Source organism: Emydura macquarii, unplaced genomic scaffold, assembly GCF_026122565.2.
Source record: "Emydura macquarii macquarii isolate MOO-44397 ecotype Brisbane River unplaced genomic scaffold, CSIRO-AGI_Emac_v2 contig_719, whole genome shotgun sequence".
Lineage (NCBI taxonomy): Eukaryota > Metazoa > Chordata > Testudines > Chelidae > Emydura > Emydura macquarii.
In genome coordinates this window covers 17,944,963-17,972,580 of record NW_027130856.1, presented here as the reverse complement: position 1 = coordinate 17,972,580, position 27,618 = coordinate 17,944,963, and the positions used below count along the sequence as shown (strand labels likewise).

The following is a 27,618-nucleotide window of genomic DNA, read 5'->3' as shown; positions in this document are numbered from 1 at the left end:
TTTCATGAATTTTAGCATGAATGACTCCTTCATAATGAATTTTCAGAAATGCATTATACTCTGTTAATTAATATGTTTTGCCAAAACACCACCATGTGACTTAGTTGGCCCAAGCACACAACACAAATAAGAAATAGTGATAAGCAGAATCAAACTGTTCATGAACAGCCAATAGTCTGAAAATTATTAATCCAAACTATTGGATAGTTGTGAATAAAGAATACATTTAAAGTGCACAAATAATGTACTTAGAATCAGTTTGCAAATAATCCTATAACAAGCAAGAGGGCTACATTGAGAACAAATATTACTCAGAACAAATAGTTCTGCTTATTACCAGAATGAAATTTTTATGTTTCTGATGAGTCAGGAAAAAAACTACAATAAAGTATTACTCATTTCCGAGTATAATAAATATATCAAAATTATTGGCTCAGTTTTTTTTATAAGTGCAATGTTAGAAATACAGTATCTATATTTTTGCTATCTGACATTGTGCTATTGTGTTTTGTCTACAGCTGAGGATCTTCAAATTGTCAAAGTCATGGCCAGCCTTAAATACTTTTGTGAAAATCATGTGTCAGTCAACTGGTACCTTGAGTAGCCTCGAACTGGTTTTGGTTATCACTGTATTTATTTTTGCTGTAGTAGGAAATCAGGTTTTGGGAAAATCTTACAGCAACTACACTAATATAAACACAGATCGCAATTTACGCTGGCATATGAATGATTTCTTCCATTCGTTCCTTATTGTATTCCGAATTCTGTGTGGAGAATGGATTGAAACCCTGTGGAACTGCATGGAAATAGCTGGGAAAGGGATGTGTCTTCCTTTTTTCTTGCTGGTCCTGGTGGTAGGAAACCTACTGGTGAGTTTCTGTATATTATTCTGTTTCTATTATTGAACTGCAAAATGTGCTACCTTGCCATTTTTTTCTGGAAAGTATGAGTCTTCCATAAGGCAAATGTGTTATTTTTTTAATGAATGACCCATGTTTGTTTATCTTTTGCAAACTGGGTATTAGTGGATATGCCATTTTTTTTGGCCTCTTCCTGGCTTGAGAAGGGTACTGCTGGTCAAACCATTTGGATAGTTCAGTGTCTTACTGTATATATTATATCACAGGAGCTTTGCCTTCAGTATTTATGCCTATGGTTCCCTTCTCTCTCTATTCGTTTGCTCTGGCCAGGTTACTGTACTGTTCAGTAAGCCTTACAATTAATTACTGTTGGCTCCTGCATCTGATCCGTCATATAACTTACTTCCTGTCCCTTCTGTACCTCATATTTCATACTTTCTGCCTAACTTTTACATACTTTATTTGTCTCTATAGTGCATCATTAAACTTCACTATTTGGGAATCCATCCATGCTCAGCTCATGCATTAGCAAAATATTTACTGAATAATATAGTATAGTAGATGTTTTCTTGTTACTGTGTTGTTATAACAAGAAGAATTATTTGGGGTTTTTTTATTTTAAAAAAGGGTTTCCATGATTGCTTTTTCAATTAAAAAATAGTGTTATCAACTTACTTTTCACTTCAATTGTTTTCAGGTGCTCAACCTCTTCATTGCCTTGCTGCTGAATTCCTTTAATATTGATGATCTGCCAATACCAGTTGAAGCTGAGAAGAGGACCAAGCTTCAGATTGCCTTTTCTCGGATTCATAGGGGTCTGCAGTTCATGATACACATAACATGGGATTTGTGTTGCAAAATACGCAGACAAGAGCTAAAAACAACAGCCAGCAGGAAGACTATGGTGAAAGTTACTGCGCAGAACATTGGTGGGAATTATCATGCTGCTATGGAGATGAGGGAAAAAATGGAGGATAATTACACTGATAATGGGATTTACAAAAGCAAAGAGAAATCCCTAGTAGCAAGGGAGAATGAGGATTTTATGATCAATTGTAACACATTTGTCTGTGTTCCCATTGCTGAGGTAGAGTCATACAGTGAAGATTATAGTGATGAAAATAGCACATACACCGAAATGGAATATACAACAATGGTAAGAAGCCTAAATGTTTTGAGATCCCTTTATACTTTCACCTCTTAAAAAATAGTCTCCAGGACTCAGCGGTAAATTATAAATTTAACCCATCTTCCCTTCTGTCATTTCCACATATCTAATAAACTAATGTACAAAAAGACTTTGTTCCTAGTCCACATATGGACCAGTTCTCCATTATTCTGAGTCCTAGTCTTGCTAGAGTAAAAACAGGCTTTCTGAATGTTTTATAAGGGTGAGGAAAGATTCTATCTGGAAATGGAAAGTTTACAGTTTTCACTTTGTGCAGCAGGACTTCAATGTGGTATGTTTCACAATGCCTGTGATGTATACATTCTGTTAGCTGTTTGATGAAGTGCATTTTCTGTCCATGTGAAAAAGGGGTTAGTAGTGTGGATATTTGCCTTCCTGGTGGCCCTGCAACAATGCATGCAGATGCAACCACCTTCCTGATTCCTTGTTCTTCCAGTGGCTTCAGCAAGAAGATGCTGTTGATGCTCAGTTGTATTCAACTTTCCCTTTATTTTTTCCTTGCTATCTGCACTTCTGTTTCTATCTGTTCTTCGAGAGCTTGCTCATGTTGATTCCAATTAGCTGTGTGTGCACCATGTACACAGTCATCAGGAAGTTTTTCCCCAAGTAATACCCGTCGGATTGACCTAGGAGCCCCCTGGAGTCACGCCACTATGGCACTGTATATAGGTCCCTGCCAACCCGCTGCCTCTTCAGTTCCTTCTTACTGTCATGACGGTCATTGGAGCTTCTTCTTTCTCCTGCAGCGACAAGTGATCCCCTAGTAATCTTCCTTTCACAGTTATCTGTAAATAGTTGAAATACTTAGAGTAGTTAGTAAGATTTAGTAGTTAAGCTTCATTCCAGGGGCCCCCCCTTCTTTTTTTTATCCCTGTCCGGGGAATCAGAGCATGCTTTGATTCCAGGGATTTAAGCCGTGTGGGTCTTGCCATAAGTCTATGCCTAAGGATGACTCATATAACTACTGCTTAAAGTGCCTTGAGGAATCCCACCAGATGGACAGGTGAAAAATCTGCAGGGACTTTAAACCCAGGACTAAGATGGAGAGGAGTCAGGCTAAAGCACCTCCTCATGGAAGCAGCTCTAAGGTCCCAGCCAGCAGGCTACCTGGACCCCAGGTCCTTGGTGCAGTGCACTCCACTCAGTAAGGGAGAGGGCAGCACTGAGGAAATCTTCAGCACCCAGAGACTCCAAGCATTGATCCCTTTTGGCACCGGAGTTGTCCTGGCACCACTCCCATTCACCAGTGCCTCACAAGAAGGTGCTCACCCACGGTGAAGTCAGCTGCAAAGGATGTCAGTGGAGTGTGTACTGGGCAGGGACCCAAAGCACCTATTCCATCGGTGGCAGCACCATTGACTCCAGGCCCACAGAAGGGCGCGTCAAGTCCGGTGCCCATTGACTCCCCAGCAAGGGAACGTCTAAGGGATGATTTGGATCCCCTGCCATCCACCCCGGACAACTTTGAGGCATCTAGAGACCTCATAGCCATGATGGCACAGCAGTCTCCTGCCAGGTTGGAGAGAGCCACAATTGTAAGACCTCTAGCACCTCGGAAGAACGTGGTGCCATCTAAAGGCAAACTGGCCATGATGTGGCACCGATCACCATTGCCCAGGAGCCACTTTCAGGCACTGTCCAGGTCAGCACCACCCTGATCCCCACGCCCAGACTCAAGGACTTCTGACTCAGAAGCCGAGTTGTTTACCTCCCATTGCAGCAGGCACCACTCGAGGAAAAGCCAGCACAGCCAGGACCCTGGACAAATCCCTTTGTGGGGCCTTGGCAGGCTTAATGGCAGCTGCCACCACAGTGGCCCTTCTGGATGCCTTGAGCCTACCATCAGGCCCAAGGGTCCTTTGCCAGGGAACTTCAGCCTCTTGCCTCAGAGAGATGCTACCCCCCACCTTCAGGGAGTTGTTGGTCGCCACACGGCACCGTACCTGACACCGAGGTCGGCACCGTACCCGGCACCAAAGTCGGCACCAAGGTTGGCACCATACCCGGCACCAAGGCTGGAGTTCAACAACACAGCAATCATTTTGAGGGTGCGACTTACCAGACTAATTTCCAAATCCTCACCCCTGTTTTTTTAATCATCTGTCGCAGTTCTATCAGGCATAGGCCTGGATAAACTTAGACAGATGGGTGCTGCACACAGTAGAACTGGGATATTCTCTGCAGTTCTACTCTTCCCCACCCTCCTACCCCCGTCCCGCTTCAGGGACTCCTCTCATGAGCAACTTCTTACACGGGAGGTGCAAGCGCTCCTGCACACAACAGTTGTGGAGGAGGTTCCTCAGGAGCTAAGAGAAAAGGGATTTTACTCCTGTTATTGCCTAATTCCAAAGGCAAAGGGGGACTCAGACCCATCCTTGACCTACAAAACCTCAACAGATTTATGAAGAAGCTGAAATTTTGCATGGTTTCCTTGGCTACCATCATTCCCTCTCTGGATCCAGGGGACTGATATGTTACCCTCCACTTGATGGGCACATACTTTCACATATCGATAATTCCTCATCACAAAAGGTTCCTCAGATTTGTAGTGAACCACACTCATTACTAGTTTACAATTCTCTCCTTCAGGTTGTCAGCAGCTCCCAGGGTCTTCACCAAGTACATGGCAGTAGTCGCCACGTTACTCAGGTGACACTGGGTTCAAGTGTTTCCATACCCGGATGACTGACTGATCAAGGGCCATTCCAAGGCCCAGCTAGAGGTCCATGTTTCTCTGGTTCAGGCAACATTCAGTGAGCTGGGGCTGCTGCTGAATGTTTTCAAGTCAACCCTATCTCCCACTCAGAGGATAGAATTTATAGGAGCCACACTGGACTCTGTTCAGGCCAGGGCACTTCTACAAGAGTCTCATTTTCACAGTATTAATTCCATCAGAGGACCTCAGGCACTTCCCTACCTGAGAGCGCAAAATTGCCTAAAGTTGGTTGGCCACATGACCCCCTGCGCCCGTGTAGTTCAACACGCCAGGCTTCGACTCAGACCTCTCCAAGCTTGGTTAGCGTCCACGTATCACCCAAACAGGGACAGTCTGAACAAGGTAGTCTCACTTCTGCCCAGGGTTATTGAGGCCCTCCACTGCTGGCTCAATCCAAGTGCAGTCTGAGCAGGAGTACCTTTCTACAGACCACAAACCTCGATGACGCTGGTCACAGATGCTTCAGAGATGGGATGGGGTGCCCATCTAGGGACTCTCTGGACTCAAGGGTTATGGTTCCAATCAGAGCTCTCTCTCCACAACAACGTCAGGGAGCTCAGGGGAGTCCGACTGGTCTGCCATCTGTCCACCCCTATCTAAAAGAAAATGTATTTCGACAATGACAGGCAACTCCTCAGCAATGTTTTACATAAACAGACAGGGGGAGCACTCTCCTCTCCCCTGTGTTGTGAAGCCCTCAGGTTCTGGGAATTCTGCATAGCCAGCTCCATCCACCTAGAAGCATCTTACTACCTGAGAGCCAGAATGGACTGGTAGACCGGCTCAGCAGGTCCTTCTGCAATCATGAGTGGTCCTTGCGATCGCATGTCATAAGCAGTGTTTTCCAAAGATGGGGAATTCCCCATGTAGACTTGTTCACAACAACGCTCAACAGGAAGTGTCAGCAGTTTTGCTTGTTCCTGAACCGCAGTCTGGGCTTGATTGCAGATGCATTTCTCCTTAGTTGGGAGTAGCACCTCCTCTGTGCATTCTCTTCCTGCTCGTCCACAGGGTCCTGCTCATGGTTAAGAGGGAGGAAGCATTCATTATCCTCATAGCTCCAGCCTGCCTTCACAACACTGAAACTCAATGCTGCTGGAACTGTCAGCAGCCATCCCAGTCACTCTACCATTAATGCTGGACCTGATTACTCAAGATCATGGCCGCCTACAACATCCCAACTTAGAGTTTCTCCACCTCACAGTATGGAAGCTTCATGCCTAAACAGCATAGAATCAACATGCTCTGAGCCTGTCAGAGAGGTCCTCCTTGATAGCAGGAAGCCATCCACTAGGGCCACTTACTTGGATAAGTGGAAGAGATTCTTAATCTGGTCATTGCAGAAAGGTACACCCCTTCCCCCCCCTTCCCCCCCGGACACAGGCATCAGTATCCTCCATCTTGGATTATTTGCTGCACCTGAAGCAACTAGGCCTGGCTGTCTCGTCACTAAAAGTACACGTGGAGGCAATCTCTGCATTCTACCCAGGGATGCATGGCCTTTCAGTCTTTGCCAGTGGTGGGCCATTTTCTTAAGGGTCTGGACAGGATTTACCCACAGGCCCGCTGCCCAATACCAGCCTGGAACCTCAACTTGGTGCTTTCCACGCTGATGGGCCCTCCCTTTGACCCCTTAGCAACATGCTCCCTCCTCTACCTTTCATGGAAGGTGGCATTCCTGGTGGCAATAATGTCAGCCAGGAAAGTCTCTGAACTCAAGGTCCTGACTTTGGGGCCTCCATACACAGTGTTCCATAAAGACAAAGTCCAGTTATAACTTCATCCGCCTTCCTCCGAAGGTGGTGTCCCAGTTTCATAAAAGCCAGGATGTCTTTCTCCCTGTATTTTCCCCTAAACCACATACCAACAACAGAGAATGAAACCTGCATTCCCTAGATGTCAGGAGGGCACTGGCATTCTACATTGAAAGGACAAAGCTGTTTACCAGATCAGACCAACTTTTCGTTGCAGTAGCAGACTGAATGATAGGCTTCCCCAATGTCTTCGCAAAGGATTTCATTGTGGATCACGTCCTGCATTAGGACCTGTTATGACCTGGCAAAAAGACTTGCCCCCACACTCAAAGATCATTCTACAAGGTTGCAGGTCTCCTCAACAGCCTTCCTGGCTCATGTCTCTGCTCAGGAAATCTGCATGGCAGCAAGGTGGTCATAAATCCACCTAGCACTATCCCATCACACAACAGGTCAGAGATGATGTGGCATTCGGCAGAGCAGTGCTCCAATCAGTAATTCTGTGAACTCTGACCCCTCCAACTCGGTCAGCTTGGGAGTCACCTAATTGGAATCAACATGAGCAAGCACTCGAGAAAAAAAAAACAGTTACTTACTTTTGTAACTGTTGTTCTTCGAGATGTATTGCTTATGTCTATTCCAAAACGTACCTGCTTACCCCTCTGTTGGAGCCAGTCGGCAAGAAGGAACTGAAGAGGCAGCGGGTCAGCAGGGCCTTCCAGATGGTGCCTTAGCAGCTCATCTCCAGGGGGCGCCTGGGTCAACCTGATGGATCTTGCTAGGAGAAAAACTTCCTGATAACTGCACGCGGCGTGCACACACCTAATTGGAGTAGGCATGAGCAGCACATCTCGAAGAACAATTGTTACAAAGGTTAGTAACCTTTTTTTGTTTCCATTTACTCCTTGATGAAAGCCAATCACCTTAAATGAAATTTGACCAAGACAGAAATTACTTTCTTGCTGCCTCCTTCTCTGTTGTTACAAATGGGTGGGATTTAGAGCTCTCAAAAGGAGGCTTTATTTGAATTTCTCTAAGCTATTCAGTTAATAGCGATAGTTAATTGGATTGATAGCCAAAGGAAACTCAAATAAAATCTACACTATGAAAGTTAAGCAATTTTTCTAAGTTTTCCCTTCTCTACCTCAACTCCTGGGGCGGCTTTTAGGTGCTCATCTCTCATTCTGGGATATTCTGAGCATCCCCCATGCCTTTAATATGTCTCCTGATCTTATTACCTTGTGTCTTCCCTGCATTCTACCTAATTTCCTGTTCCTCTGCATGTCTCCTGTACCCTTCATTTTCTTCCTTTTTTCTCTTTTCTTCTCTGTGGTTCTTTTGCCTTGTGTTTTCCATTTTTTCTTTAATTTCCAATGAATAGTAAAAATCTGTAAAATAATATGGGATTCTACATGGTTACCTACTTTTGGGAAAAATAAAAAGTCTTAGGTGAGTTTTGCTCCTGATTGATTGATTATGCACTTCTAGCATAAGATACTTGACATGATTATTTGTCTAAACTGTGAGTTCCTCTATTTGTTTGGGGGGTTATTAGAGGAAGCTGAATTTCCTTATCTCTTGAAAAAGAGTCATGAGTATCTCAATGTGTTTTATGTTCTACCAAGAAATTCCTGCTTTAGAAATAAGTATGCCACCAAATAAAAATAAAGAAAATAAGCCCATCTTGGTTTATTTCCAGCAGGAAAACCAACTAAAGCATAGGAGAGAGCAGTGGAAAAGCTCAGGGGTTTTAAGTCAGGCCTCTGGGACTTCTGATACCATCAGTATGTTTTCCACTGGTACACGGAAGGAAAAACAAAAAGAGGTAAGGATAATAACTTTATTATCTATTATGAAGACTCTAGAGATAGAGATTGTTTTATTTACTCCATTGTTACTGTGCTGAAAAATGAATTGTTCCCTAGAGGTAACAAATTTATGCAATGTGAGAAACAATGCAATTCTCTAATGATAAGACAGACATAATAGCTCTTTCAGAATTTGGAGATTCATGTCCAAATTGAAAAGACATTTTGTATTTCCAATAAGCAGCTAGGGTTATCAATATATAGCATCATAAAGTACTATACGAAATACATGAAAAGGAAATAATCTGGGTCAGTGCCTAATTTTAAGGGCTATTTTTTAAAAAGTATCCTTTATCTGGTATTCAGTTTTGTGTAAAATTATTGGCATGTTTAGTTGTGGACACACAAGACCGTCATCTTTAAATAGATCCCAAAACCCTGTACCTTTCATTTCTAAATTGCAATTGATTCCATCCATGACTGTCAAGAAAAGGTGGAGAAGCATGGCTCCATTCTAAGCAACATAGAAAATGAAATGGAAGTTCAGAGGAGTCTATTGATTTCCACCTTCAAAACAACACATAGTCCTAACAATAGTATTTTTAAAACCATTCTGCAGGGATAGTTACCTGAAGTCCTGTTATTGAAAAATAAGATCTCTTGCTAGTCTCCCAGACCAACTTATCCTTGGTTGTCCTGATTAATTAATCTTCAAACAACTTGTCACACCGGTGTTATTCTGGTGTAGAATAAGTTATAATTATGAGGTGATCTTTAAGACCTGTTAGACCTGAGAGAGATTATTAGTATTATTTATTTGAGTGGTTTCCCTGTGTGTGCTCCACTCTAGGTGTTGGCACATCCTTGCGTCCCTGATTGGAGATTTTTACAGTGATGCTCGTCCAGGTTGTGCATGTGCAGCTCCCGTATCATGGCATCATTGGCAACTCTGTTGCTGTCCGCGGTCCAAGATGGAGCCCTCAGCAGTTCCTACTTTAACTCATCCAATGAGTTATTACACTTAGAAATAGCTTTTGTTTAGTCAGTAGTTAGTCTTACCAGTTTTCTCCAGTCTAAAAAAAAAATGTCTCCTGTCCTCCCTCCCTCATAGAGTAGGATACATTTCTTTCCCACCAAGGAATCTCACAATATGCCTGGTTCACCAGGATTTAAAAGATGTATGTCTTGCAGAGATGCCATCCCAACATCAGATGGAGACTCCCAATGTGTCTGATGATTGGGTGAGGCTCATTTACCTAAAAAATGACACACTGCAAAAACCTCAAAACCAGAGCCTGAAGAGATAGGGATCTCTTAATTAAACTCATTCTCATGGAAAAGTCTTTGAGACACTCCTCTGACCCAGGGTTAGATAACCCCTCTTCAAAAAAACAGAAAAATCCTCATGAAACAGAGCTTCAACCTCACCTAGGAGGGAGCCAGCAAAGAAGAGGAACTCGCCCCTAAGGGTAACAACAATTCAAAGACTAAATACCTACGAGGACCATGTTCCTCACGTACCACTCGTACCGTGACACTGAAGGACTTGCAACATCCCAGTGTGGAATTGAGAAGCAAAAACAAAGCAACCTCCTCCATTATGGCACCGACAAAGAAAATGGCACAGAGACCACCCCCCAGACCAGGCTGCCATCAACCGCAACAACTTTGGTACCGACAGTGATTACAGCACCAACTGTAGTTCTGACTGCAGTTATGGCACCGATGGCGAGCGTGGTGCTAACAGCCATCATGGCACTAACTGTGGTACTGACATCAACACCGGCACCGACAATGGACATGGCACTGAATCCGATTATGGCACCAATACAGGCTACAGCACAGACATTGGTGCCGGTTCAAAAACACAAGAATAAATTACATCTTTGCCAACAGAGAGATATGCCATTAACATCACATCAGTCGCCTCTGATTGGCACAGATACCTCTCCAGTGCATTTTCCACATGATGATGCTCTTTCTCCAATCCCATTTTCCAGTGGAGATGACAACCGGGGAGAAGAGGGTGAATTCTCCTCCCAACATTCCTCCCTTACCAGACTACTCCTGAAGTGCACTGACAGACACAACGTACTGGACATCACCCATGTCCATGGTACGGTCCACGGTGGTTTGGACCACCCATGCGTTATCCCATTTAATGGCCAAACTGGCATACATGGTCAAACTATTTTAAGACTTACAGTAGACCTCCCAGTCCCTACAGACACAGACCTAGGTCTTCTGCACAATCTGTCCCCTCTATTTCTGAGCCAACCTCTGAAACCATAGAGAAAAGAGAGGAAAGCATTGAACAGGACATATCATCCCCTGCACATGATTTGTCTTCTTTACTCATTGAGGTGATAATAGCTCCTTCACCGACCACCGATAATGACTTCAAACACTTCCATGAGCTGTTCAAAAGAGTGGCAGAAATCTAGAAATCCTCCTCGAATCTCACCACAAATTACTGAGGATCCTCCATAGTACAACCTCATCAAAGATTGCTTTACCAAATCAATGAGGCATTAGTGGAACCAGCCAACAACACCGGCTACCATCCCACCAACTGCAAGAGAGCAGATCAAAAATATTACGTCCCTGCCAAGGGGATGGAATTTCTATTCACACATCCTCTCGCTAACTTTCTCGTTACAGATGCCACAAACCAAAGGGGCAGACGACCCACATATAGGTCGATGCCTGATGATTAAGATTGGAAAAGGCTAGATTTACTCAGCCAGAAAGTGTATTCATCTACAACACTATAATTACAAGTAGTCAACTTTGCAGGACTGTTGTCAAATTACGATCACAACAATTATGCCAAGATCCTCTAATTTCTTAGTGACATTCCAGACAACAAAAACGAATAATTCAGGTCACTCATAAAAGAAGGCCAACTTGTAGCAAGAACTGCTCTGCAGGCTTCCCTAAATGTTGCCAATGCAGCTGCCAGAACAACAGCTACAGCGGTTGTCATGCACAGGGCGTTGTGGCTTCACTCTGCTGGCCTTTCCAAAGAGTTACAGGTCAAAATAGAAGATCTCCCCTTCGATAAAGTCAAACTCTTTACTGAGAAAAACAATGAGATACTTCATACTATGAAGGACTCACGAGCAATCTTATGTACCCTTGGAATTTATACACCTGCAATGAGGAGAAAACAATACAGATTTCAGCCGTACCCACATAGGTACCAACAGTACTCACACCGAGACATTACAATCCTCAAAGGAACAAGCAGAGACCACAAAGATGTCGACAAACCCATCAACAGCCGGCCGTTGACATCTCAACCATTGTTGGCCAAACAATGTTGAAGTCTTGGTTGAGGGTTTGAACGACCTCCCTCACTATCCAGTGCCAAAAACAACAACCATCCAATTTGAGTGAACAGATATCACATCAGACAAATGGGTCTCATAGATCGTCCATTCGTAATATACCACCCCCTTCATATCTATCCCTCCTATTTATAGGAGCAATGGAACACATTCCCCAACGACACAGAAGGAAGGGCTTCTACTCCCACTGTTTTTTTGACCCAGAAAAAGAATGGAGGATGGATGCCCATTCTAGATCTCAGAAGACTAAACAAGTTTGTAAAACTACAAAGATTCAGAATGGCAGACTCTCCATCATAATACCAGCACTGGAACAGAGGGACTGGTTCTTCTTAGAGTGATTGCTCATGTCCACTATAGGTGAGTGCATGGTTCCCGGAACTTTTTTCCCCTGAGCTGATCCCGTAGGGCCGGCTCTGTTGCCCCCTGGAATCCCACGCACATGCCATGGTATATGAGGCACTGCCGGGCCTATGCCCCCTCAGTCCTTCTTTCCGCCCATGATGGTTGCTGGAACTAGCCTTGCTCTTCGCAAGTACCATTCTCCATTGTTTGAACTTTGTTCTTTTACTACCTGAATTAAGTAGTTGTTAAGTAGTGTTAGTTTAGATAGATTAGAATCCCAGAGGGGCTTAGGGTGGCCAGGCCATGCCCGGGTCACCTGGCTTTAAGTCATGTGCTTTCCCGCACAGCAACCCTCGTGACCTGGGTGCTTAGGTACTGCCTTAGGTGCTTGGGGGAAGAGCACAGAAAAGAAAAATGTAAAATCTGCAGGGCTTTTAAACCAAGGACCCAAAAGGACCGAGATATTCAGTTAAAAGCCATGCTGATGGAGGCAGCGCTCTTCCCGGCCTCCGAGCCGACCTGATCCACCTCGGTGCTGAGCGTATCATCGGTACAGAGCGCACCCCCGGCACCGACAGCAACTCGGCTCCGAGAGGCATCCCCAGTGATGAAGAAGAAGCGGCAGTGCACAGAGCGTGGACATTCCCCTGCGCTGCCGGTAAGGGCAGGGTTGAGTGCAGAGATGCACTGGCCACTGCCTGTCAAGTCCTCTCTGGTGCCTGCATCTCCGAGCAGGGAGACTCCCCCGACTCCTGGGAGTGGAGGAGTTCCCCTGCCGACGCCATTGACCCCTGGAGGCTTTTCAGGTGGCAAGAGCCTTGCTGGCCTTGCCTACGCCACCTCTGCCCCTCCCTCCCGTGAGGGAGAAGGGGCTGGTGTCCCGGGGCAATTCTGCGTTGGATCCCTCCGAAGGGCGGTGGAGATCCCCGGCAGGGGTGGAAAGGTCTCCCGCCGGACGGCCATTGGGGGTAGAGCGAGGACGCTCCCCTAACAGTCGTTCCGAGTCGACCTCGTTGAGCTGATCCCCCCCCTTGGCACCGAAGTTGGTCCCCAACACCGGAGGCAGCGCAGAGAAGGTGGCACCGCTCAAGGTCTGCCACGCTGCGCGGGGACAGTTCCAGTTCCCAATCCCCAGTACCAAAAAAGTCGCCCGCAACGAAGTGGCGCAGAACCCGGTCGCAGTCAGGGAGCCATGCATCGAGGAGTTCGCCCGCATTGACACGGTGCAGAACCTGGTCACCCTCAAGGGAATGCAGAACACGGTCAATGGAGTCTGGTTTGGCACCGCGAAACTCATAGCGGCACCGTTCCCGTTCTCCTAAGGGCAAATGGCACCGAAAGTTGTCGGTGCCAAGACGGCGTTCAATGACATCGAGCTCTTCGGAGCGCGCCTCCAGTCATCGGCACCGATTGCGGAGACAGAGGCGGTCCTCGTTGTCCTCCACATCGGAGGCGTCGAGAGGACGGTCCTTGGCATGGAGCGGCACCAAGGGCCGGAGGCAGGCTCAGCACCACCGCTCCAGTGGCTCGGGGTCCCGAAAGGAGGGCAGCCGTCGGGACACCAATAAGTCCAGCTGACGCCCCCAGGAGACACCTCAGCCGGTGCCGCAGCCAGCCCCTGGTTGGCCACAGGGTCAATGGCAGCAGCAATGGCCTTATTGGGGTCCATGGGGCGTCCAGATGGGACCGGGGCCACAGTCCGTCCCATCATCGGGGTTTCAGTCTGCGCCTCTCACACTGGACAAAACCCATAGAGACCATTCCTTGGACGAGGAATTGGACCCAGGGGAGGACCCTCCACGGGTGCCCCGGTCGTCGGGGGGAGTGGGAGGAACAGCCACAGGTCGCACCTTGGCAGTCCTCCTCCTCCTCCCCAGATGAGGCAGCCTCCAGGGACCACATGGCACCACTGAGAGATTTCAGGGCGCACCAGGAGCTGCTTAAGAGGGTGGCCTGTAACTTACGGCTGGAAGTCAAAGAGTTAGTGGAGGATGAGGATACACTCTTCAACGTGCTGGGGGCAGAGGCCCCAGCAAGGGTGGCTTTGCCCATCCATGACAGGGTCCTTATAATTGCCAAGGCCCTGTGGCAAACTCCTGTCTCGGTCACCCCTATATCGAAGGAGGCTGAGAAAAAGTACTATGTCCCGGCCGAGGGGTTCGAGTTTCTGTTCTCTGGTGGGAACTCTGGTGGTTGATGCGGCCAACCAGCAGGACAGACAAGGTCATCCGGGGTCCACTCCCAGAAACAAGGACAATAAGAAACTGGGCTTGTTTGGGAGAAAGATTTATTCAACGGCAGCCCTGCAGTTCAGGATTGCCAACCACCAGGCCCTACTGGGAAGGTACAGTTTTAACTTGTGGGACTCCCTCAGGCGGTTCGCTGAGGCCCTGCCCCAAGACCAGGCCGCAAACTTTGCCACTGTCCTGGATGAAGAAATTACAATGGCTAGGGCGGCACTACAAACGTCCAGTGATGCTGCAGACTTGGCGAGTAGGGCAATGGCCTCTGCCATCGCCGTGAGGCTGTGCACGTGGCTGCAGTCCTCAGGGCTGTCACAGGAGGTGCAGCAGACCATTCAGGACCTCCCCTTTGATGGGTCAGGCCTGTTTTCAGATGGGACCGATGCGAAGCTGCACGGTCTTAAAGATTCCAGGGCCAAGCTTCGCCCCCTGGCCTGTACACGCCCCAGGCTTCCAGGCAGCAGTCATGGCTACAGGCACAGCAGCAGCCAAGGCCCCGCCTAGGCCTTTACAGCCCTATAGGGGCAGGGACAGAAATAGTAGGTTTAGAAGGTGAAATCAGCCCCCTAGCTCGTCCTCAGCCTCCCAGCAGGAGCCTCCCAAGGGGTCGGGCAATCAGAAAGGGCAGTTTTGATGGTGTGCCCAAGGGTGGCACCCCTACCACCTCCCTGGATCTGCCCCGCCCTTTCCTAGACAGATTAAGACTCTTCTACATCGAATGGGCAAGCATCACGTCAGACTGTTGGGTCCTCGGGATAGTCTTTCGGGGCTATGCCCTACAATTCACTTCCCCCCCCACCACCTTACCCCCGTCCCTCTTCAGGGACCCCTCTCACGAGCAACTCCTCTTGTAGGAAGTGGACACCCTCCTCAATCTAGGAGCAGTGGAAATGGTCCTTCAAGGCAGACGGGGGCAAGGGTTTTATTCGAGGTACTTCCTCATCCCCAAGTAAAAGGGGGGTCTGAGACCTGTATCAGAACTGCGTCGTCTAAACAAATACATCAAACGACTCAGGTTTCACATGGTCTCCCTAGCTTCCATTATCCCTTCCCTGGATCCAGGAGACTGGTATGCTGCCCTTGACCTGAAGGACACATATTTCTATGTGTCTATCCCCCCCAACCACAGGCGTTTCCTCCATTTGATGGTGGCTGGTTCCCATTACCAATTTACAGCCCTATCCTTTGGCCTCTCGTCAGCCCCCAGGGTATTCACCAAATGCATGGCGATAGTGGCTGCCCACCTGAGATGAAGAGGTGTGCAAATCTTCCCTTACCTGCACGACTGGCTGATCAAGGGCAGGTCCAGGTCTTATGTGCAGGACAGCGTGACCCTCACTTGCTCCATGTGCAGCAGGCTGGGACTGATCATAAACGAGCAGAAGTCCACACTAACCCCGGTGCAGTGCATAGAATTCATTGGGGCCATCCTGGATGCTTCCCAGGCCAGAACCTTCCTTCCTCAGCCACAGTTCGAGGCAATGGCCTCCATCATCTCCCAGCTGCACCGGTGCCCCACGACAACAGCCAGGCACTGCCTACAGCTGTTGGGCCACATGGCGGCCTGCACATACGTAGTGAGGCTGGCTCGCCTGAGGCTCAGGCTGCTTCAGGCATGGTTGGCCTCGGCATAAGTGCCGAGCAGACACTCCTTGGACTGGGTGGTCATAGTTCTCCCGCCAGTCCTAGCCTCCCTAAACTGGTGGTGGACTCCCAGGGCGGTGATGAAGGGCGTCCTGTTCAGGGAGCTAGTCCTGTTGGTCACCCTAATCTCCGATGCCTCGGATGTGGGTTGTTGAGCCCACATCAGCGCCAGCCTAGGCACTCAGGGGCTCTGGGCGGGGGAGGAGAAGTGCCTGCACATCTGTGTAAAAGAGCTCAGGGCCTTTCAACTAGCGTGCAAGGTGTTCCTCCGATTCCTGACAGGCAGGGTGGTGCAGGTGCTGATGGACAACACCACAGCCATGTTTTATATAAACAGGCAGAGAGGAGCACGCTCCTCGGCCTTCTGCCAGGAGGCCACCCGCTTGTGGGACTTCACTGTGAGGCATGACTTCCACCTGACTGCCTCTCACCTCCCAGGAGTGAGGAATGACGAGGCAGATTGCCTCAGCAGGTCGTTCCTGCCCTGCCACGACTGGTCGTTGCACCCAGAGGTCGTGACTTTGATCTTCCAGAACTGGGGTGTTCCCCAACTGGACCTGTTCACGTCAGCCTGGAACACAAAGTGCTCGAGGTTCTGCTCGCTCCCGGGTCACGAGGCCGGATCGATATCCGACGCGTTCCTCATCGACTGGACGGGAGCCCTTATGTACGCATTTCCGCCCATTCTGCTCCTGCCGAAAGTCCTGTTGAAAATCAAGAGGGACAGGGCGGATGTCATACTCATCGCCCCAGCCTGTCTGAGACAGCATTGGTTCAGCATGCTGCTGGACCTTTTGATTGCCCCGCCTGTGGAGCTCCTGAGACGGCACGACCTTCTCTCCCAGGTGATGGTCATGGTCGCCTGTTGCACCTGGACCTGGACTCCCTGCACCTCATGGCCTGGAGGCTCTGGCTGACGGAGGGAGAGAGATCCTGCTCGGCGCATGTCCAACGAGTCCTGCTGGGCAACAGGAAACCTTCAATACAGGTTGTGTATCAGGCTAAATGGAGGCAGTTCACCTGTTGGGCAGAGTCCTGGGGTAGTCCGCCAAGCCTCTCTCCTATTCACACGATCCTGGAGTACCTGCTCCAGGTAAAGCTCCAAGGTCTGGCAATGGCCTGCCTGAGGATTCACCTGGCGGCCATTTCGGCCTTCCATCAGCTGCTAGAGGGGAGATCCCCGTTCTCCCACCCCATGTCGGTCAGGTTCCTCAAAAGGGTGGAGAGGCTTTATCTGCAGGACCATGACCCAGTGCCTCCCTGGGATCTCAACCTGGTCCTCTCCAGACTCACGGGGCACCCCTTTGAACCCATGACTTTATGCCCTCTGCTCATACTTTCATGGAAAGTAGCCTTCCTGGTGGCCATTACCTCAGCTAGGAGGTCTCCGAGATTAGGGCCTTTACCTCGGAGCCCCCTTATACAGTATTCTATAAGGATAAGGTGCAGTTGAGGCCGCATCCAGCCTTCCTGCCCAAGGTGGTTTCCCAATTTCATTGTAACCAAAATATTTTTCTCCCTGTGTTCTTTCCCAAACCACACGGCTTGGAGGAGGAGAGGAGATGGCATTCGCTGGACATGAGACGAGCCCTGGCCTACTAAATGGAGAGGACAAAGCCGTTCCAGAAATTGACGCAGCTCTTCGTCATAGTGGTAGACCGGATGAAAGGCTCACCTGTCTCCACCTAGCGCATCTCCTCGTGGATTACATCGTGCATCATGTGCTGCTACGAGCAGGCAAGGATGCCGCTTCAGGGCACCATCACAGTGCACTCAACCAGAGCACAGGCCTCGTCTACAGCCTTCCTGGAGAGAGTGGTCCTGCAGGACATCTGCAAAGCTGCCACCTGGTCGTCGGTGCATACCTTCGCAGTCCACTACGCCATCGTCCAGAAGGCAAGAGAGGATGCTGGATTTGGCAGAGCCGTACTGAGGGCAGCTCACCGCTAACTCCGGCCCCCCACCAAAGGTATGGCTTGTTAATCACCTATAGTGGAATGGACATGAGCAAGCACTCGAAGAAGAAAACAAGGTTACTTACCAGTAACTGATGTTCTTTGAGATATGTTGCTCATGTCCATTCCACAACCCGCCCCCTGTCCCCGCTGCCGGAGTTGGCAGAAAGAAGGGACTGAGGGGGCCTAGGGCCGGCAGCGCCTCATATACCGAGGCATGTGCATGGGACTACAGGAGGCAACAGAGCGGGCCCTACAGGATCAGCTAAGGGGAAAAAAGTTCCGAGAACTGTGCACGGTAGCGTGCACTCACCTATAGTGGAATGGACATCAGCAACACATCTCGAATAACATCAGTTACTGGTAAATAACCTTGTTTTTTCAACCCTTGACTTCCAAGATGCTTATTTTTATGTCACTAGCACCCAGCACACAGACGTTCTCTCAGATTTTCACTGAGACAATCGTTACCAATGCAGATTATTACCCTTTGGCCTTCCTACAGCCCCAAGGGTTTTCTCAAAGGTACTTGCTGTTGTGGCAGCATATCTGCACAAGGAAGGGATTACACAGTCGAGTGTTAGCCATCCAAGCTACCCAATGAAAGAAATCACTATTTCAAAACCTAGGACTCAGGATAAACAACGAAAAGTTCACTTTGAATCCAGCACAACAACTGGAATTCATAGAAGCATAGCTAGACTCAACAACAGCCAGGGCATCATTACCAGAAACCAGGTTTCATACCATAATAAACATAACATCATTGATAAGAAACAGTCCAACCTTAACTGCACACACATGCCTGCAATTGCTACTACACATGGCAGCCACTACCTTCATGATGCAACCTGCACATCTACACACACGCCTACAGGGGTGGCTATCAACCATCTACAAACCACACAAGCATGGTTTAAACAAAATACTGCTGATGCCAAACACGGTAAAAAAAAAATCCTTTCTATGGTGGACACGACCCATCAACATGATGACTGGGCCTCGTTTTCACAGGAATCACCCTCTGTTATGATTACAACAGCTGCATCTCTGCTAGGTTGGGGAGCACACCTACAGAATAATATGATACAGTACCTGAGATAAAAAACTGATATGTGCTTACATATAAACCTCTTAGAACTTGCGCAGTTTGTAACACGTGCTACCAGTTTCTCCCATTCATAGAAAACAAGACGATAAAGATGACAGACAACATTGCATGCATGTTTTATATAAGTTGACAAGAAGGAATAAGATCCCACTCCCTATGCACTGAAGCAATGAAACTCTGGAATTGGTGCATCCAAGAGAGCTTCAATATATCAGTGGCGTACTTACCAGGATGCCAGAACACCACTGCAGATGCCCTCAGCAGACACTTCAGTCAAAACCAGTTGTCGGAGTTGAACAACGCGATTCTGAAAAACATTTTTCGACACTGGGGTCACTCAACCATTGACATCTTTGCTACAGCACAGAATTGCAAATGCCCCCTATTCTGTTCGAGAGCAGATGGGATGGGATCAATGGGGGATGCCTTTCTTCTCGATTGGGGCAAACACCTCCTCTGTGCATTCCCACCCATTCCAATGATGCCCAGAGTCATCCACAAAATATGCATGGATAGGCGATGGTGATAATGATAGTACCCATATGGCCCAGACATATCTGGTATTCTTACCTATTTCAGATGTCGATGCACACACCAATCATTCTCACACTTCATAATGATCTTCTATTCCAGGACAATGGCTGGATCTTCCATCCGGATATACAGAAACTTCACCTAACAAAATGGTTCCTAATGTGTCCTGCCAAGAAGAACTAGAATGCTCTAGAACATGTTAAACACATATTACTAAATAGCAGGAAGCCTACAACATGAAAAACTTACCTTCAGAAATGGCATAGATTCAGTTTATGGTGCAAGGATAGACACAATGTTCCCACATCTGCACTGATTCCAATCGTCCTGGACTACATCCTAGAATTTAAAAAATCAGTGTCGCGGATTGCCACTGGCCCCCCTGTCTTTCTGGGTCCTCTCAGCGGTTTCCCCCTTCGAAACAAATGGATTTGCAGGTTTCACCAAGTGCAATCACCCATGCTCGTTTATTTACAGTGTACAAATGCAAATCCCATTCCCAAACCAAGCCCACTTGGCCTTGCAGCTTTGGGCTGCTCACCCTTCCTTGGCCAGGAGGCAAACTGAGTAGCAGGGCTCCTGCCCTCCTCCTTGGCCACGCCTCTTTCTTGGTTTCTCCCTAGCTGGCTTATATACCTCTCTAGCTAGGGAAACAGCTGTTTTCCCTTGCCTCATGAGGCACGGCTCTGGTATGCTCTCATCAGCACTTTCAGCTGTGGCTTGCTTGCTTGCAGTCTGGGTCCCTGCTGACCCACTTTACCCCAGCCAAAGCAGCTGGGGTGGGGGTGGCAGAGGCACCGAGGAGCTAATCATCCTCTACTCTGCCCACAATCAGGTTTATCAATTAGCTTGGTCAAGGTCCATTAAGCGGCTATTACCACCTTCCATGATAAAATCAGTGATAAGACACTGTCCATGCACCCAACAGTGAAACATTTCATCATGAGTGTCCAAAAGGTATACCCAGATATACATACTCCTACAATATCATGAGATCTAAATTTAGTCCTATGGGTCATTACCATTCGAACCATTAGCAACGTGCTCACTTATGCTTGTGTCTATGAAAGTATCCTTACTAATGGCCATCACATCGTCCCACCATGTAGGAGAAATCGGGGCACTTATGGCCTACCCACCCTACATGATTTTTCACAAGGAGAAAGTCATGCTCAGTCATGCCTCACCGAAAATTCCTACCAAAAATCAGGTCAGACTTTCATATAAACCAGCCTATCCACTTACCTACCTTCTTCCCAAAGCCACATGATAACTCAGAAGACACTATATTGCATACACTGGGTGTCAGATGCACAATAGCCTTTACCTAGAAAGAACAAAACCCTTTGGGAAATCTGATAAACTATTTGTATCTATTGCAGAACGAACAAAAGGCACTGTCAGAGATTATGAAAGTGGCTATCAGGTTGCATCTGTTCATGCTACCAACAAAAAAACAATCAAGCCCTGTATGGAGTCAAAACACATTCCATCAGAACAATATCTACATCCACAGCATTCCTCAACAATGTTCCAATTGCAGACACATGTAAGGCAGCCATGTGGGCCTCAGCACATACTTTTACAATACACTACGCCATTGATCAGGCATCCAGATTGGATGTGTCAATAGGCCTGACAGTATTTTAATCTATTCAACCAACTGACTCCAAAGTCTCTTCCACCAAATGAGGGGCACTGCTCTAAAGTTACCTAGAGTGAAGCACCCACAGGGACATCTCTTGAAGAAAAGATGGTTACTCACTTTGTTCAGTAACTGAGGTTCTTCGAGGGGTGTGTGTCAGTGGGTGCTCTTCTACCCACCCTCCTTTCCTCTATTTTGGAGTTCAAAGAAAGGACCTTACGGTAGAGAAGGAACAGAGGAGGTCAGATTGTGAACGTGCCATAAGTGGCACCAATGGTGCCACAAGACGGGAGCTGTGTATGTGCAACCCGGATGAGCACTGGTGTAAAAATCTCCAATCAGGGCCGCGAGAACTTGCCACCTAGAGTGGAGCACCCACAGGGACACACATCTCGAAGAACCTCAGTTACTGCACAAGGTGAGTAACCTTTTCTTCCTCATTTGGGCCAGTGGAAGGACATCTGACCTAATTGAAATATGTAAGGTGTCAGAAATCATAAATATCTATTTTCTATGTAGAAAAAAAAAGAACATTGTTTAATGACTTTGTAGTTATCAACCATGGAGGTGGTGAAGCACATGACTATTGACAGTCTTATGCACCAGCTGTAAATTAAGCCATATGGTCCTTCTTTACCCTTTTCCATAGTATGTCTGAAATCATAACCAGTGGAATTTTTCTGAATGGTGAGCTGATTAACCTAACTCAGATTGCCTTCACTAAACTTCCAAAGAGCTCTCAACCTACTTTAACAATGTGATTGTTCAAATCCATGATGATTTTACCAGGACCATGTAAATTAAGCTGGACCAAAGAGAGAGGATTATTCCAGCTTCCCTGTTGGAGTTAGCCCACTACCACAACTGCAATTTGTTAGGAGCTCTAAAGGATATCCAGGCTCCTTTATGTGAAAGAAGACCCCTGTACCTCTTGACTTCAGGAAGCCAGTGATGAACACATGATGCACTACTGACAGATCGCCATACCCTGTCTTAATGAAGGTGAAATACTAACTGCCCACAAGCATTTCTGAACAAGCTGTTGAGATAGATATGGAGATATATATAAAGCACACACTTTCTGGAAAGGAAGGAAACTACAGCTTGTAGACCATGCAGCAGTCCATTACCTAAGAAACAAAGGCAGATGAGAACCATCATACCAGTGTACTATGCATTTCACTGTCTCATCACTTGATACCAAGCCAAATTAAAGAACTTGGTTCTATTATGTAAGGGTCTGGCTATCCTAGAAGATTCACCATTCTATCCACAACGCAGGAAGGCATCTATGCTCAGTTGGAACCTTGTGAACACTCAGCCCAGTGTAGAATTGGTGAAAGTGGGGGACAGGGCATTCTCAGCAAAGGACCATTTGTGATGTTCCCCTCTGCAATCTGGACTGGTAAATTGCTCTGTCACCCCAATCCCTCACTCTTGGAGCCCATCTTGCACTTGCTCTGCTGTGTGAAGCCCCCCTCCTGGGTCAGCCCATGTACAGCTTACAGCAAGCAAGCTGCTCCTAACTCATTGAGTGCATGCCTCTAGCCAGCCACTCATGGGATTATGCAATGGTATGACCTCAGCCAACACCCCCAGTCCCAGATGCAACCATAGAAACTGCCATTTTACAATGTTCAGTGCTGCCCACTGCACACTGCAAGCTCATTGGTTCGTCAGTTTATCAAAGAAATTGATATGCACCTGCTTTGTTACTTCAAATGGAGTCTGTATGCACCTTAAACTACATGCACTGCTTTAGATAAAACAAACGAATAAACAAATATATTAAGTACAGAAATATTTTAAGTAATTATAAGTGAGAGGAAAGCAGGTCAGATTTGATCAAAAGTAAATAAAAAGGCAAATCGTATTCTAAACTAATCTTAACACTTTCAGTAACTTTACAGTCTTAGATGATTCTCACCACAGGCTGGCTGGTCTGCCTCCAACTAGGCTCTCCACTGGTGAGCAACGCTTCAGTTGCTTGCTATTTGTAGATGGGAGTGGAAGAGAGAGAGAATAGCCAAAATGTCTCCCTTTTTTTCAGCATGTTCCTTTGCCCCTCCCCTTTCAGGGTCAGGTGACAAAAAGTATCTGTTCTTGGTTTTCTCCGCATCTTGAGTCACTGTGGTTATCTGTGGATTTGCTTGTTGACATTGGGGCTCGTCCTTTGTTCTCAGAATGCTGAGCTGGGTTGTTCTATATAAATCTTAGTGAGGTATGAATGGCCCTCCAGCTCTGTAGAGTTTTGCCTAGATCTGCCTCAAGCCATGAGACACATATTTGGGAAGATTACATAGCGAAGCCTCATAACCCTACACATGACAATGCACCAAACATACTACTATAACAATAATGTTCATCGCATCATGAGCATTCCAAAAACATCTTACATGACATACTTTGCATTAAACAGTACACAATTACACTATAAGGGTGAACTTGGGGGTGCAGTGTGTCATACCCTTGTTGTGGAAGTACATTTTAAAGAAATCTGATTACTTTATCTGGCTATCTTCATAGCATAATATAAACTCCACCCCATCTCCTATACCTTCCGCTCAATTACAAGGGTTGGGCAGATGACAGGAAAAGGGGGAAAAAAAAAAAAAAGGCATGAGAAGGAGATCTGTTTTTAAAAATCCATTAAGTATTTAAGCCACTGAACCAAAGAATAGGGAAGAGCCTTTCCTTGTTGTATTGTTATATTACTCTTAATTATGTTTTGGCAATTCAGTACCATTGTGATAGGGGCCTTTGATATAGCTAGATAAATCACTTGTTTTCTTGATGTTTTCCTCTGTTATGTTCAATTTATTTTAGGACAATGCAGCTGTATTAAAAGAAAATTGATAAATTGCCTTCCTCATTTGTTCTACTGTTGTGCAGGGACTGGTGGGGATCATCCAACTAACTGACAAGTTAGATACACCTAAGGACTGTTTCACAGAAGGTAAGAATCTGCTTGCTTCATAGTGATAGGAAATGTGATTAATATTCCAAAGGCATTGCTTTAGAAAATGTTTTCATGTTAGCTATAAGGCATTCTGGCTACCTGTGTTTGTGTTTCATTGAGTTATTTCTTTATACAGATAATTCTCAGAATATGTGCAAAAGGCAGTAGGCGCTTGTTAATGTAACTTGGTGAATTGTTGCATGTTGTCAAACTAAGGAGCACTAACTAAACCACTGCTCTTCTTTTACTTTAATAACCTTTTGCTCTCTATTGCTTATGTTAACAAGCTATTTCTCGACTTGCTTAGTTGATTTTTCTATTTAGCCAAGATGTAAAAAGGCCTCGAGATTGGGATGGAATTTATGGACCTGTTTCTAAGAGCAACAGATAATATGTAAATGTTGTGATGGACTCAGAGCTTTTTCAGAGGTAGTGCAAGAGTAACGCAGGGGGGCTGTTGTTTCTGGGCCTCCTTCAGACTTCCATCTACTCTCCTCCAATCCAGTAGCCTTTCTGGTTGACACCACTCCCTCTTCTTCCAATAGCCTTCTGTGTGATGCTGCCCTCATCTGAATTTACTTTGGTTCTGCTGATACCTCCAGCATCAACTGGTGCTCTTGGGCCTCTTCTCAGAAGAACTACAGGGGGTTCCCCTCTTTCGCCTACCAAAGGCATTTCTCCCTGCCAGCAAACACTTCTATGTCCTTCCCTGGTCATCCCCAGAACCTATTGAATATAAACTTCCCAGCTGATATCTTCTGAGTGACCCATACAGTTATACCAAAATAGGACTCCTTCCCTCAGTTCACTAGATCCTTTATTGTCTTTTGGGTGTAGGGATATGTATTATATAGTAAAATAAACATAGTACTTAATTACGATATTGTGACATTTAGCTATGTATTAAACCATGAAAAACAAACCTGTATATCTCCCTTGCTTTTTGTTCTCCCCTCATTTTTTCCCTCGTGCATTTTTTTCTGTCTTGCTGCCTCCGTCCTTCTCTTTCTTGCTCTGTGTTCTGTTCCCCTACTTTGAGTTGTTGCTGTTTGAAACAGTAGCAGCTTGTTATGTTCAGTAAGGGCTGCTGCTGCTAGTCTTGCCCCTTGCTAAGGATGCAGAAAATCGCTTGAGAAGGGATACGGGATGTCCTGTGCTTTTTCCTTTCAGGTTGTGTCCGATGCTCCCCATGCTGTGCAGTGGACATCGCAAAGTTTCCAGGCAGGACTTGGTGGCGATTTAGGAAAACCTGCTACAGAATTGTTAAGCATAGCTGGTTTGAAACTTTTATCATATTCATAATATTACTGAGCAGTGCAGCTCTGGTAAATTTAACTTAATCTCTTATACAGTTTGACTTGTGGGGCGTATGTAGTACTCAGGGATCCCCAGATCTGAGAGCACATGTGGGGCTGCCCTAGAGCTTCAAATTCTAGAAGCTTGGGCTCTCAACCTCAGCAGCCAGCCATGCTACCAAGAAACCAGGCAGGGTTCTGTTGGAAGTTCACTGAACCAGATATGCTTCCACAAAACATTTGTGTTCGACAAATCAACATTTTCCAATGAAATCTTGTTTCATCAGAAAATTCCTAACAGCTCTATTCACTAACGCCCCAATTTAGCAATGCATTTAAACATGTGAAATCATTGACTTCAGTAGGAGTGCTTATGATCTTAAGTGCCTTGCTGAATCAGAGCCTGAAAACATATTGAAAAAGTTGATGATGAGCCACAGAGTAAAGTGCAGTATTCTTATTTGAGATAGCTCTGAATCAAAACCTTGGATCTAAAACAACCCAAACATTCTGATGTTCAAAATCCTTAATTGGAGCTGCATCTGAATGTTGTAATTTGCTCTAACCTTAATGAGTGGTCTGACCTTATCCAGTTTAATTAAAGAATAAGGGAAGTTTTTAATTTTCTATGAAAGCAATATATTAACTAAGAAAAAATAATTTAAGCATTTTAAAAAATAAAATATGAATTGTTTTACATCTGAATATAGGATTAAGCAAATTAATCTGAACCTGTACTGTATAAAAGAAGTGAGAATTTTACAAACAAGAAAACTAGGTTTAGATTTGAAGACTGAAATATTAATTTATCCCTAATTTCTTTCCCTTTTTTTGCTTCCCAAAGCGCATATTTTAGGGCAAATATGTTATTTTGTTTAGATTGTGCAGTGTCCCCTATGCCATGAGGACCTCCACTGAAATATGTGGGGGTCCACATGAATGGGGAATTCACTTATGCAGAGCTCATTACAGGTTTGAGGCCTTATAGTTGAAATTTGGGCAATATTTTCTTTAGAAAAAGTTCATTGTTCTTTTTAAATGTACACTAGAACCTGGCTAATCTACACACCGCTAACCTTCACACACAGAATAAGTGGCATAATCCCATACAAAATAACAATGGTTTCTCTCCATGTTTCAGCAAAGAATTAATGTATTGTTGAGGGTCTCATATTATTAAGATTTAATGTCTTTATAAAATATTCTGCATTTAATTTACGAGTGTATTATGATGTACTCTGCTGAAATGGAATGATCTCAACCAGCCAGAGTAAAGGGATGCTGTGCAGTCAGGAATGTCCATGAATTGGAAATCATGGAAGGACTAGTTGAAAAGGAAGATAGAACTAGGGACACTGATGAAATGAGGTGGTGGTCAGAAATTCACATAGTAAGAGATCTGAGTGTTTAATAATGACAAGGTTCAAAGAGTATGCCTGCTAGGGAGCAGGTGAATTGATTCAAGGATGGAGATGATGAGAGAAGATGATGACAAGAAAACAGAATGCTGCTGAGTAATTTTAGGTTATCAAAGTAAATGTTTAGGTTATGAGGGATAAGGAGGGAATGATAGACAGGAGTCTGGAGGTGAATTGATAAGACTATAGAAAGAAAGGGGAGAGATGAGAAGGATTCAATGGAATAAGAGTGGGCATGTGGCTAAGATTCTGTACTGGAGCTCAAGTTCTCTCTGCTCAATTTCTGGGCTCTGCCACAGACTTCCTATGTGACCTTGGGTAGTTACTTAATCTCTCCATGCCTCAGTTTACTTATCTGTAAAGTGAGGATATTCCTTCTTTAAATCACAGGGATATTGTGAGGACAAATTCCCAGTCTCGTTATTGTTGCCTTTCTGAGTGACTGCCTCATATCAGTGGGTGAGAGAGAAAATAAGAAAATAAGTTCTTTGTGAGAGGGCAGCTGCAGAGGCTGAGTCAGAAAGGGAGAGCTGGCATTTGACTGGGGGTAGGAGGTGGAAGGAAAGAGATGAAAAGGTTTGGAATGATAATGAATTTTTTTAATGGGATTGGGAAATATGGAGTAAAAGGTGGGGGAGATTGGTTAATATGGGAAATAGGGTGGAGATGGTGAGGGAAAAGTGTGGCAGGAGTCCAGGGTGGTTCATAGTTGGGAGAGATGTTAATAGAAGCAAGGAGTGGGAGAGGCAGAAATGAAGATAATGATATAGATTTCTGAGGGTGAAAGATCTT

The 27,618-nt window shown here is 46.0% G+C and overlaps 1 protein-coding gene across 1 annotated transcript in view; it reads left to right on the top strand.

Moving 5' to 3' along the window:
* Positions 1–27,618, top strand: part of LOC137149193 (sodium channel protein type 5 subunit alpha-like) — a 145,611-nt gene that overhangs the window by 70,249 nt on the left and 47,744 nt on the right. The window contains exons 14-21 of the mRNA XM_067542553.1: positions 519–869; positions 1,558–2,016; positions 4,639–4,698; positions 12,467–12,680; positions 13,900–14,199; positions 16,443–17,002; positions 24,047–24,110; positions 25,284–25,438. Coding sequence (XP_067398654.1) covers positions 519–869; positions 1,558–2,016; positions 4,639–4,698; positions 12,467–12,680; positions 13,900–14,199; positions 16,443–17,002; positions 24,047–24,110; positions 25,284–25,438 — 2,163 coding nt within the window. The remainder of the gene's footprint in view (positions 1–518; positions 870–1,557; positions 2,017–4,638; positions 4,699–12,466; positions 12,681–13,899; positions 14,200–16,442; positions 17,003–24,046; positions 24,111–25,283; positions 25,439–27,618) is intronic.